Here is a 14,166-nt window from a genome sequence, read left to right as displayed (position 1 = left end):
AAGAAATTTTACATTGAAGAATCTTATCCCAGTCATTGGTCAAATTAGTGCCAAGGTCAATATAACTGAGATCCCAGTTCAAGCATATAAAAGGAGTCAGGGGGAAAATATCCAGACTTTTGTTCTTTCTTTCAGTATGTATCTCCATATATTTAAAATATCACACAATAACCTTCTCCTATTTAAGATACCATGCGTTCATTGTTTCTAGTTCCTCAGGCCACAGTTTTGTGACTCCGTGAACAATGAGTCAGTCCCTGGTGAAAGTCAAGTCCCGACAGTTTGTTTAGAAAAGTTTCATCTGGGTATTAAGCACTGGGGAAGCACAGAGTGTGTGCGTATACTAACACACATTTGCAGGCCTACAATCTTGCGGGAGCCATAAGCTCACCTCTACCTTTCTCTCTCCCACTTTAGGCTAGCTCTGGAACTTCAGAGGAAAGAAGGATAATTAGTCAAAGTTAATGGATTAAATTGCCTACTTAATTCACTCAACACTCCCCGAAGGCTTCAAATCCACTTGCCTGTCTGAAAAGAGTGAAAAACCAGACCCCTCTAATGACTTTCCCTGGCTCAGCTCAGAGGCTATCTTCAGAGTCAGGGCTAAGAAGAGCCTGGGGAGATTCATTGTCAGAAAAAGCTATGTTACGGGAAGAGTGCAGATGCACTGCAGGGAAATGGACAAAGCCCTCCGTGTTCTCTGCCCAAAAAGCCTGCAGATGTCCCGTCCAGGGAACATCAAGACTTAATCTGATGTTAAAATGGTTAAAAATAAATTGCAGATGGGCAAAAATCTGCCTGGGATTTCCTGCATACAAGACTGAATATGAACTATTAGATATTTGGAAGGTTATCACAGAAGTAGAAAGGTCTGAGAACACACATACCTTCTTTCTTTTTAAAACCAATACCCAATATTTCAGGCATCTTGAGTGGGAATTTCAGATCAGAGTTATTGGGGGTGGAGGGCTGGGAAGAAGAAGCAGGTGCTTCTTCTTGAGCAGCAGAAACCCAGGCTGAGATGGTGGACTTGTCATCATTCTCCTCCTGGGGTCTTGCTCCCTCACCCTTGGCCCATCTCCTACTTATCTGTGGATCTCAGCTTCATAGTCACTTCTTTAGGAAGATCTTCCCCAATTACCCTGGTTCTTCTTTCTGTCCTTTTCTAATGCTGTCCTGCTATAAAGATAGCAAGTTCACTCTGAGCTATGGACTTGGTGGCAATCCCAGGAACAATGAGGTCTTTGAAAGTCTGCATTTCCTTTCTCATCTCTTTCCCCAACCCCAGCTCAGTGCCTGGCACCTAGCCTTTACTCAATGAGCAGCTGAATAATGCATGACTGAATGAGTGAACAAATGAACGTCTTGATGGGGAGTGACTTGGTTTCATCAGGTGAATGACAGAGGTAAGATGAGATTGAATTTAGAGAGTTTTTGTGGACATCGGTTTGCACAAAAAAGGCACTGCCCATTGAAAGCAGAAACCCAAGTGAAGAAACCAAACCCCAGGGGTCACTACTACTCAACAGAACACAATGACCATCTTGAAAGCAGGAAGGAAGAGGAAGTGTGAAGATGTTTGTAATGATGTTTAGCTCACATAACCAAAACTCAACTATTTGGAGTGCTGCGAGAGGGAGTAGATTGCATTGTCTAATTAGGTAAGATTTTACCTCAAATACCTCTTCAATTTTTTGCTTTAACTTGTTGCTGAGTTTGATATTGATGTTTTAAGACAGTTCATTGGATGATAATTATGTTAAACTATTCTCCTATATTAGGGTAACCTTAAACAATGGGAGTCCTCATTACTTCCTGGTGAATCATGTGTTTATTTGGAGGGTGGGATTCTGAAGTGTGGGTAACTTACTGATACAGCCATGGACTCCCAGCATGTGTTGGGGACTGAGAAATGGAATGGACGAATGCCAGTGCTGAAAGGATGTGAAGGGACCCTTCAGGCAGACCTGCTCTGGTTTAGTTGAGAACATTGGGAACTGGAGGTGAGAAGTGGCTGACCAAGACCTTAAGGCAGTCAGTAGAGCAATTAGGGCTCCAGCTTCATTCTCTGGAGTTTCCATTCAGGCCCTTCTCACTCTCATTTGGACAAATTTTGGGTCCTGCAGAGATCTGTCCCAGGATCATTAGACTCACAACGTACAAGACTAACCAGTTTAGTGTGAGGAAACTGTGATCCTCAGCATCAGGTCAACATGAGGATTTTGATCATCAGGGCAATCAGATGAGAATTCTTTCTTTTCTCCCTAGGGACACAGAGAGCAGGATCTAAGGAAAGTCCCAGCTGGGATTGATGAAGACACAATAGCCCACTATGGTTTTTTGTTCTGCTTCCTGCCCAGCCAGCTTCACGCCTTCCATATCTCCTTATCTCCTGGGCTTAACATTCCCCATTGCAAGTGGGACTGCATCAAATGGTGGGTTGTCATTTTATCATGAGGTAGACATGGCAGCTGTCCAGCTTCAGCTTTGCCATGCAAACAGCGATCACATCAGGAGACTCATGGGATGAGATGCTACCTAGGACATGAGGACAAGCTGGAGGAAAATCTGGTCATTTCCTGGAGTTTTCACAGAAAATTCCTAAATTTCAGTGGCTACCCATTTTGAGAGGGTGCGTGTTCGCATGTACATGAGTACACGCTTGCACGCACACACACACACACACAGAGTTTTGAATCTGACTGACCCAGAAACAAAGTAGAAGGTAGACACCCAGCATCTATCCTCAGGCCATAGAGGGGAGGCAGTTTGCCCTGAAATCAGACATAACTGGGTTCTAATTGCAGCCCTGCTATTACTGGTTACATGTCCTCTAGGGAATTAATTAATCTCTATGAATCACAATTTCCTCATTTGTAAAGCAGGCATAAACACTTACCCTGTAAGTTTGGTACAGAAATTAAATGGAAAGGATAAGAACAACACTCCCAACATGGTACCCGACCCCAGACTCTTGATCTCTGTTAGCGTTAGCGATGCTGTGGATATTTAGCTATACCCCCGGCAATGAAGTGCATTCACGTTCTGCTTTGTCATGTGAAATACCAAAATTCTACCTATGATTCCAGTCTTCACAGAGCTGGCACTATTTTCATGGTAACAATGATGATCAAAGTCAGTCTAGAGTGTAGAAATGACTAATATATACAATGAAGTAGAAATGTATACCTTTCTCCAGGCGATTCTTCTAAAAAGCCTTGAGGAGTAATAGCAAAGTGTTAGGATTGGGATGCCCATCCAGGATGGGTGAATGTGAAAGGGATGGATGGACAGGGCTGAGGATTTCAAAATATCTGAGGACAGACCCCATCACTGAGAGGGGGCTTGCTTCTGAAAGAGCAGGTGCACCTCCCCTGGCCTATCTCTTGTCATAAAAATCTAGTTAAAATTATTAATGACCTCATACAATACTTTTTACAGTGACACGAAAACTTCATCCTTTGGTATCCTCTTGTAAATTGTAGGTCTAAGATTTAGTCTCTCCCTGATAAGTCCATTGTTGCCCGCAGAATCCATTCTCCAGAAGGCAGCCAAAGTGATCTCCTAAAAATCTAAATCTGATCATCTTCCTGCCCTGCTTAAAAACTTTCTATCATTTCCCTTGGAATGATAGAAGCCTTGTAGTACTCTGCTCCTGTCTCCTTTAACTTCATCTCATGCCCCTTTCTTCCCTGCTTGTGATTTTCTAGCCACGTGGGTCTTATTGCTTTTTCTAACACACCAATCTTTTTCCTACCTCAGGGTCTTTGCACTAGCTGTTTTCTCTGTATACAAAGCTCTTTTTCTAGTTATTTGCATCTATAGTCCTCTCAGGACTCAAATAGAATCTTCATAGACCTCCATAATCCTTCTGCAGTTAATTCTATCCACCTTCCTATTCATAGATCTCTACTTCCTTTGTAGAACTTTAGTTCATTGTCTGCATTCCCCATTCTCTTAAAAGGCAAACTCCTGGAAGATAAGGAGCAAGTAAGTCTGCTCACTACTGGATCCCCAGGATCTAGAACACAGAGTGCCTATTAAATAACTACATGAATAAGAGCTCAAGCACACAAACAGATTTTTAGATATAGCATGCAACCAACAGGGAAATGTGATCTTTAATGTAAGGACCATTTTCCTAGGTCTTCAATTCACATCTCATGTTTTGTCTTTATTCTTAGAAAGCCAATGACCATGTTGATAACTCACCCAATAATCTCACCTTGCAGTTTCTGGACACCCTCCTCTAAATGTCAACATTTTAATTTTTGGTCTATTTCAATGACTTACTTCTGCTATTACAATCTCAACTTTCAATAGTCTACCTGTGATTTAGACTTCTTGGATTTCTGTTTTCTAACTTTCATTCCTCCCATAGGCTCAGAGCATAGGAAGCCTCATTGGTAACTGAGACTTGGGTTCAGGAAGCCAATATACCAAATCAATGAGCAGAACACCTGCGCTATGTCAAGAGTTAGGGATGCAAAGCGCAAATGTGCAGCATGTCCAAGCACAACCTGGATACCAGAAACCAGAGAACTGAGCCAGCAAGTTTAACCCAAATGGATACAGATATAGGGGCAGGGAAAGTGCAGGACATCAAAATCAAGAGATTATCTACAGGCATAGACAAGGACTGGAAGATTCATACAAGGGTCCAGAGAGAATTCTTAGTGACTTCTCTTGCTCTTTCAAACCACTGATAGACTCCTGAAATGGGCATTGGGATGGCGAGAGAGATTGCATTAGAGTTATTCTTGGAGATCCAGAACTCTATGGATTTTCGTGACAATCTGGCTTCTTACTTCTCATCAAATCTGTCTCCTGCCAGTGATGTTTTTCAATCTAATTCCAATTTGTAGCTTTTAGTCTTCATCTTACGGGGTCTCCTGGTTATAGCTGACATCGTTGATCACCCCTTCCTTCTCAGAATGCTCTGTTCTCTAGGCTTCCATAACATCACATTACCTAATTCTCTCCTGATCATTTGGATTGTTTCCTGTCTGTTTCCATCATGGGATCCTTACTCTGTCACCTCCCATCTGGTGCCTCCAAGTATCTGCTCTGTGCCTTCTTATTGGTTTATGTTATATATTCCCTACAGTGATCTGTGCCATTCTCATACTTTCAATGATCATGCAAATCCTGATGACTACCAGATTGCTCTCTTGTGCTGTTCTTTCACGCCAGAGCTTTAGAAGTATGTGTTCAATAGCCTTCTGGAGATCTTTCTCTGAACCGCCCCAGCCATCTCAATCTCCACATGTCCCAAACTGACTTCCTAGTGCTTCCCTCCCGGTCTCCTACCATTCCAGTAGGGCCTATTTTAAAGGGTAGTTATATCATTGACCCAGTCACTGAAGCAAGAAACCTGGAGGTCAAACTTGACTGGTTCTTCTCCCTTGCCACCTATCGCTATCATTTCATTCATTCATTCACTCATTCAGCAAACTTTAATCAAGCCCTTTTATTTAGCAGGTAGTGTTCTAACTGCAGGCTAAACAGTGGGTAAGTGAAATATGTAATTTCTCTCTGCATGGTGCATAAAAACCACTCTGACTTCACCTCTAAAGTATCTTTTTCCTCTGTATCCCCTTCTCTTTTATTCTTAGCAGTACTTGGCATATAATAGATGCTCAATTAATCTTTATCAAATGGAAGACTGAATACATGCTAATGTAACTATCTGAACATCTGTTGTCTGCATAGCACAGATCAGGGCTCAGCATACTGAAGTCATTAACACCATTTCTAAGCACATGTTACAAATTAATAGAATTCAAAACATCTGGTCAATTTAGCTGGAAACCACCCATCCCCAGTGAAGCATTAGTATGTTTTATCTGTGTTATGTAAACACTCAGATGGTCTGGGCTGTCTGTGGAACTGACTGGGGGTCTGGCAGAGTGCAGGTTCAGCCAAACCACTGCTGATCTCTTCCAGATGCACGTCTTATCTCTGAATCACACACACAACTCACTGACTTCTAGACCTAAGCCTAAATACAAACTCTGAGAACTTGTGGGCATTTCCATTGATTCAGTCATTTCCACTTGGTAATTTGTGAATATCAATACAATTCACTGGCTTGTAGGTCTGATGGCATTAAAATGAATTGAGATTATGCACACTGAACATGGCACAGATGGTTTATATCCAGGCAGAACTCAGGCATCACAAGAAATGTATGATATGGTTAAACACCGAGTTAATAACCTTTGACTGATAATGACATAGCAACCCAACTACTTCATGATACCAGCAAATATCTTTAGGAAACCCTCAAAGGTAATATTTCCACTCTTCCTATCCAATTTTGTCCAATGGCTCAATCATGAAATAAAACCAAGAATCTTTACCTTTTTCTTCTTGGTGCTCAACAATTAGTGGCAAGGTTAGGTACAACTGAGATGAGAAAAATTAGGAATTTTCCCAATTTCTGCAATCAGCTTAAATAGGGAATTTTTTTCAAATGGAAAGAGCAGAAAGGAAAAACAGAAACACTAAAACCAAGAAAGAGAATTTTATGCAGTTACTGAGGTATCTAGTGTGAGTCACACATCTCTCAATAACCAGCATTCAGGCTTGAGCTACAACAAGCAGAGGGAGCAGGGAGGACACTGTCAGCTGGTCATGTTTCCACTGCAGCAAGTGCACAAGACCGTTATTTTATATAACATCATACTGTACCATGCATACCAATCCAAGAACGGAAAGAAGTAGACACTGAACTCAGTGATGACTTGCACGGACATATAATTTGGGGGCAAATTAAACACTCACAAAAGACAAGTGAAGACCTAAAGGTCAGACTCCTACAAGGCATGTGGGCTTAGCTGGACCTACACCCTTCCCCACTGGAATCGTTTCATGGATTGTTCATAGCTTCTTCGCACAGAACTGGAAAGAAACAGGTTAACTTGGTTTTGGGGCACCCCACATCCATCTTTCAAATGCAGAAGAAAGAGGGAACGCTTTTGACCATTTTAACCTTCTCCATTTTAAATGATTTTAAGCAGATATATTTGCTTTATCTGTGAGTTGATGAGAAAAATGTAGGTCCACGGATGAGGACAATTAACCCACTGATGCCCTTATAAAGCTGCGGACACTCTTTACACGGCTTTCAGCTTTTGCTTGGCTCAGGAGACTGTCAGAAGCTATTTGAAAGTCTTATATATTGGCTTCTGTTTGTTTCTTTAAAAAGGTATGGTGGAGTTACATCATGAATTTGTATGAATTTGACTACCTGTACTTAGTGTAAAGGATTAAAAGTAAACTCTTAGGTGAGCAGGTGATTTTGCCCCTGCTCTGGACAAGCACGCTGCGGACAAGAGCATCTTTGAATCCCTCTGGTTTTCTCCCTGATCAACCTCACCTCTGCAGTGCATCTTGGAGTCTGAGCATCTCACTGGATCTAGTGTGATTTTGGGATTTGGAAAAAAACATTTTTTAAATAATTTGATTATTGATGATTTATACCTATGTATTGTGTAGCCCTATCCCCCATTTAAGATGCAAATCCACACTAAATAGGAATAGAACTATGTTTGTGGGGGCTTTGAAATTGCCGGGTCCTTCTAAAGCGCTCACATTCACCCTTGATCTCACTTGGTGCTGCTTTTATATTGCAAGATCAACAGTGCCCTTCTGATTTTAAATTTCAGAGGGTAACTCAGAACTCCTGGCCTGCCTGCTCCCTAAGAAATAGTTCTCATGGACTTGGTCTTCTACATTTGTTGCTTATTTAATCATGTCAGGTTCTCCAACATGAGCAATTTTGTGGACGGGGGTGGGGCGGGGATAATAATCCATCTTCACATGAGGTTTATTTTCAGCTAGATTTAAGAGAGAGAGAGAGAGATGGAATACAGAGAGGAAGGGGGGTGCTGAGAACCCTCTGATATTTCTTGCATTTCCTGAGAATGCATACATAGGTTAATTCTGTCCTGAAGAGAGATGTTTAATCATTTGAAATTACGGTGCTCAGCAGAGAAAAGGTTAAAGATGAGCTGGTTTTTTCTGAGGCCTCTGGGCTGGGGGTGCACTCGAGCATGCATTCTTGGCTAACCAGAAGAAGGAAGCCAGGACTTACGTTCTGTTTCCCCACTATGTTATCAAAGGGCAGTTCGGGGCTCCAGGATCCTTCTGTGAATGTCGCCCCACTGTTTCTCCTGTCTGAGGAGCTCACCGATTCCTTGACAATGTCTTCGGGCAATGACAGCAGACTCTCCTCAGGCTGCTTAATCAAGTAGGTCTCTATATTATGCTTCCTCAAGAATTCGTTTCTCTCTTTACCATGACCCTCTTCCACATTATAGTCACCGTTGAGGCAGTCCAGCGTGGCTTTGGAAATGTGAATCCTCCTGTGTGCACAAAGCATAGGTCATTATACATTCCCGAGGTGGCCTGCAAAGGCCATTGCTGTTTGTCATCCTGTGCAAGACCAACACCAGTGCTACACATGGGTACTGTGAAGACAATACTGTCAAGGACAATATGCACTCCCCTGAAAAAGCAGAAAGAATGAAAGAAAACAGATGTATAGATGTAAATCAATGAGCAGCACTTCACTGACTTCACCCCGAGGGACGCTGCAGCCTCTGATAAAGTCCAGCCTTGCTGGGCCATAACGAAGCACCTCTTTGGGCTTTTCCTGTGACTCTCTGCCTGATCCCAGCAACCTTCAAGAATTGGTGACTTTTCGGTGTTGTTGATTGGATTGGAAAAAGAAGCTCCATAAATGTTTCTGAACCCAAAAGCCATTATTGTCCAAATCACCATGCAACCATAGCAGTTCCCTTAGCATTTCAGGACTTTTCTCATCGTTTTCATTTTCATATATTTGTGCCTGGATTCTTCAAATTTTCTATAATCTTCTTAAAAAACAAAGGCAGGTCTTATGAGTTCAGGTTTTATTCACAGAGGGTCCTTTGGGGAAATTACTCTAAGATGTAACTTCTTCTAGAAGATATATATGGCAAAGAGAAGGGAACAGAGCTGTGAACACATGTAGGCAGGTGGCTGCCTAGGCTCACTCACAGGTAAGTGACTCATTCCTGCACCTTTATTGCATCACAGCTCATGATCCAAGTTTTCTCATTGTTGTTTTTGTTTTAACAAAACAACAGATGACATCAAGAGCCTTAACGATCAGACTTGAATTGTGGAAAGTTCACATGGTAAATCCTTTGGGGAAGAGTTTTTCTGTCCTCTTAACTGTCTAACTCAATCAGACTATTTATTGTGCTGTATTGTGGTCTGGGTAGATCAGTATGATGATGGCGAGCATGGGCTGTTGAGCCAGATTGCCTGGATTGAAATCCTAGCATTACTACTTGCTAGCTGAGAGATCGTGGGCAAGCTACTTAAACTTTCAGTAAGACTGTTTTCTCACCATAAATATAGGAAAATAAAAGTATACCTATCTCTTAGGATCATTGTATTCCAAAGTAGATTTGTGTAAAGTAGTCAAGATTACTTTAGTGTGCATGGTACACTGAACATACTATAAAAGAACATGCTTAAATGATTAGGAATATTCACAAAAATGCCACTATGATATTACTGTTGTCTATTCCATGCCTCCTCAAGGCATATAGGACATAGCCTGAGCCCTGGAGACATTTTTTTTTTAAATTTTTAAAATTTTTTAAAAGGAGCACTTCCAAATGTATTTCACTTTTAATACTCATCGCTACTTCCCTGTTACCCCTTTTACCCATCCTGCTAAGCTCCTGCTTACAGAGAATAAATCACTGCAAAGGACACAGAAAGAAACTACAAAAGATGCATTTCTGGTTATTTTAACATGCATTCTCCATGTTTTCCAAAAAAGTGTCATCATACATAGTCATTGATTTCAAAGGCAAGGAAAGATATTAAAAATAAAGGCATGCAAAACATGATTTGAGCTTCCTTGAGAAATGTGAAAATGTGTGTATGTGCAAATTATTCCGTGATGAATTTTGTTAATACTTGGGAACTCAGTCATGTTAACCCAGGGAAATAGAAAAGTCATTGACCTTCTATGGAATGGATTCTCCAGTCTTCTTTCTGAGATCAAATTTAGAGGTGGGGGTTAGAAAGCAGTCTTTTTCTCCCAGGCAAAACAGTACTCTTGGAAGTGTTTTGTTAAGTCCGATGGCTGATTTTCTCTTAAAATAATTAAGTTAAATACCAATCTCATTTGATATTTTATCTGGATTCTACATTTTATTATTCTGCTGTCAGTGCTCAAGGAGACTAATATTTGCATATACTAAATCAATATTATATTTTCTGCAGTGGAAGACATCTTCACTTTTATTTATTGCTGATTGTTCTGCTGAAGTTCTAATCAATATACACTTAAATGTTTTGATAGAAACTGGGCTTCAGATGTTCATTTTCATCTTTGCTAGTGCCTTGAGCTTGGGAGCAAAGCATGTGCAGTTGACAGTGTGGTAATTACATTTCCCCCTAAAGAAATGAATCCGTCCTCAGACAATATTCTCATATATGGAATGTCAGGTCAACATCTTCTGGTAATTTCAAATGCCAGTATATAATAATAACAGTTATGATAGGAAATAAGATGTAATAATTGCATGACACTTATTTTGCATAAACATTATTTTTTAGCCAAAGGTATTACTAGATAGCTTGGTTCTGTGGATCATCTCATATAATTTCCATTCTTCCCAACAACTGTCGGGGATAGGCATTTCTTCACCTCCTTTTGCAAATGGTGAGATTGACCCAGAGATAATAAGTAACTGGCCCGGTGTTCTATCAGTGGCAGATAATGATGCAGGATTGTGACAAGGACTTGCATTTTCAGAGTCTTCTCAAGACCTTATGGCTGCATCATCTGGCCACCATGACAGCCACGACCGTAGTGACTATGTCCCAGGCACAGGACAAGGGACTTTATATGTATTATCTCACTTAGCAAAAGCTCAGGAACGGTGGTCCTCAAAGTGTGGTACCAAGGCCAACAGCATCAATATCACCTGCAACCTTATTAGGAAGGCCTATTCTGAGATCCTCTCCAGACATATGGATCAGAATCCCTGAGGGTGAGGCCCAATTACCTATAGTTTCACAAGCCCTCAGGTGATTCAGATGCATGCCAAAACTTGAGAACCTCTGCTTGCTTGGGGACACGTGGCCAGGGAAAGGATTTTTATCCAATTCTGCATGACCTCAGGGTCGAGGTACTAACCTTGCATATGCTATAGTGGCATAGTGGTTAGTACCTCTCTCTTCTGTTCTAGGCATCGTGCTATCCCCAGGGACACAGTGAGGGTCCGAAGAGTTGCAATAGGAAGATAGCCATGAGCAAGCTGGATACAGTAGAGAGTACAGTGATTTAACAGTGATACATAGTGAGGCACTTACAAGCTGTTTTTATGTGACATCTTTAATTTCTTTGAGCTTCAGTTTCCTTATGAACATAAGAAATCTAAGACTGGTACACCTGCCTCAGTGCTCTTTGTTTTATTGCACTTTACAGGTATTCCATCTTTTCAGTTGAAGGTCTGGGGTGACCCTCCATCGAACAAATTCATCAGCCTTATTTCTCCAACAGCATCTCCTCAAGTCGGGTCTCTGTGTCACATTTTGGTAATTCTTGTGATATTTCCATCAGTTTCATCATGACTGGATTTGTGATACTGATCTGTGATCACTAATTAGGACTTTCTGGAAGCTCTGATGATGGTTTACATTTTTCAGCAATAAAATATTTTAAAACTAAGGAATGCACATTGTTTTTTAAGATATAATGGTACTGCACACTAAGAGACTACAGGAGAATGCAAGCATAGCTTTGATAGGCACTAGAAAACCAAAATATTCATTTGACTCATTTTATTGATATATTAGCTTTATTGTGGGGGGCTGGAACTGAACCCACAATATCCCTAAGGTATGTCTGTATTTACTGCGTGGAGTGTCATTAGATCAAATGATGTAACATATTGATGGTAGTGAGCTAACTTGTGAGTGTGTGGCAGGTATGCAATACAGGTTTGGAATTGGGAGCTAATTCTTACTAAAAGGGAAAGTAAACTGGGTTTATTCCTACATGCCTTGATGGACAGGAAAAGGAAATAGACATTTGAAAAGCAAATAAAACCCAGCTGTTTCAAATCATGGAGAATTTGGAGACGTGTCTCGGCTTTACTGCATTTCTGCACAGAGGCATGTCCTATGCCTCAGCAGACCTAAGTAATGTACATAAGACTGAATACTTTGTAAGCACTATCTTCTTTGAAACCAAGTTTTTGAGGTCAGTAGCATTCTCAGCTCAATTGTACAGTGAAGGAACCAGGCAAGGAGATTCAGAAACTTACCCTAGCCTCTATCACTGGTAAGTAGTAAATCCACCGTTCAAATACCTCATCAGATTTAAACTCAGTCATTCTTGTGTTCCTTGGTGTGGTGGAGGACATTAGGTACACTGGCCTCCAGAAGTCAAAGCATTATGTCACACACCCTCAAAGCTGTGTTCTGAGGTTTGCAAAGGGAATTTAGTGAGCATACGGCAACTCTTCATGCAACAACACATTTAAGTCACAGTACATAGATGGATTAGGTGTGTGGTTTGTTGGAATATAACAGGAAGTTATTCGTAGGAAAATCCAGAGAATGTAAGGACTTAAAAAACCCAGTGGTGACATGTTAGGCTTATCTTATTCTAAGTCTGCATGGCAAGGAGTGGTGACCATTAAAGACAGTGATGTCTCCCTTAAAAGGATGGCAATGTGCCCACGGACAGCACTGCATGGTTTACAAAGTGCTTCACGCCCACTGCCCAACACAGCCTCAGACAAAATCTGTGAAGTGGACTGTGCCCATTTGGCAGAAGGGAAAGACCGTCATGCAGAAGGAGTGTAAAATCACAAGGCATGATATCATTATTACCACCTCTCTTTTTATAGTGAGGAAAGTGAGACTCAGAGAAGTTAACTATTGGCCTGAGGTCATACAGACATTACAACAAAACCCAAGTCTGTGCTCAAATCACATGCTAGGTGCTAACCATGCTTTACATGACTGGCTAAGGTAATAGAGCTTAGTATGAGGCAGAGTGGAAATCCTAGTTTCTCTGATACCACCTTCTCTGGTTTATTTCCCATGATACTATGTTACCTGATATTAAATATAATTAGCAAGGAATGACGGCAGACTCCAGAGAACTCTGTGACTCCATAGGTAGGGTTGGGGATGAGGCATGGGGAAAGGAATATGCATACATGCTCTGTCTGTCTTAGCTTTCTGTCTGCCCCTTGGTCTGTCTATCTATCTATATCATCTATCTACCTTCTATTATTTATCATCTGTTAGACAGTATATGCAAGAACTCAGTACAACTTACTGGTTCACACATACCCAAAATCTTATTAGGCCCAGTCTGTGTAAGCAGAATCTCACTACAACTTTTAAGGGTTCAGCGAACACTTCCAGGCCACTGGTACCACTAGAGAGTCTATACCGATTGGTCCTGCCAGCCAAATTCAGAGAGCTGAGTTTTCAAGGTAGGCAAGGTCATACAGAAGGGCAGGAGGTCTTAACCCTGACTGCCCATGAGAACTGCTTTAAGAAGTTATAGACTCTGCATAGATTCTGCTTTATATGAACTGGCATAGGTCTGGACACCATTGGTTTCAAAATATTCCTCTGCTGATTCCAATAGAGGTCAAGTCTGGAAACCAATGTTTTGCAGGGCTGGGTTCTGAATACCTGCCTGCTGTCCCTCCATCGTCACTGCCTGTGAGGAATTTCACTAGACTTTCGAGGCCAATATTTGTATGCTGTTTTAATGTCCTGTATCCTCCCAAACAACTGCTTCTATAGACAGATGCCTCTGAATTCTGCACACAGGAAACCAACCATCACAAAGTGAGCAAATGACAAGGGTTAAACAAGAAGAGGGCTTTGCTTTGACGTACCCGGGGATTCCTCCAGATTCAAGCTTGTTCGCGATGTCCACATCCCAGGACCAGACATCAAACTGCCACTTCCGCAGGCCCAGCACTCCACATAGAACTGAGCCTGAGTGGATTCCAATCCTCATGTCCACATCATGCTGTGTCCTTGACCTCACATACCTGTTGACACAGGAGAATGGAGACACATGCATAAGGCGAGAGTGGGTACTTTTGGCTTTGGTAGCAG

At 41.5% G+C, this 14,166-nt stretch overlaps 1 protein-coding gene across 1 annotated transcript in view; it reads right to left on the bottom strand.

The window, feature by feature from the left end:
* ADCY8 (adenylate cyclase 8) overlaps window positions 1-14,166 on the bottom strand; it is a 217,319-nt gene that overhangs the window by 92,733 nt on the left and 110,420 nt on the right. The window contains exons 6-7 of the mRNA XM_044244935.1: window positions 13,941-14,099; window positions 8,099-8,369 (exon numbers count right to left, since the gene is read on the bottom strand). Of these exons, the coding sequence (XP_044100870.1) occupies window positions 8,099-8,369; window positions 13,941-14,099 (430 nt within the window). The remainder of the gene's footprint in view (window positions 1-8,098; window positions 8,370-13,940; window positions 14,100-14,166) is intronic.

The sequence above is a fragment of the Neovison vison genome, chromosome 4 (genome assembly GCF_020171115.1).
Source record: "Neovison vison isolate M4711 chromosome 4, ASM_NN_V1, whole genome shotgun sequence".
NCBI lineage: Eukaryota > Metazoa > Chordata > Mammalia > Carnivora > Mustelidae > Neogale > Neogale vison.
This window is presented reverse-complemented; position numbering and strand designations above follow the sequence as displayed.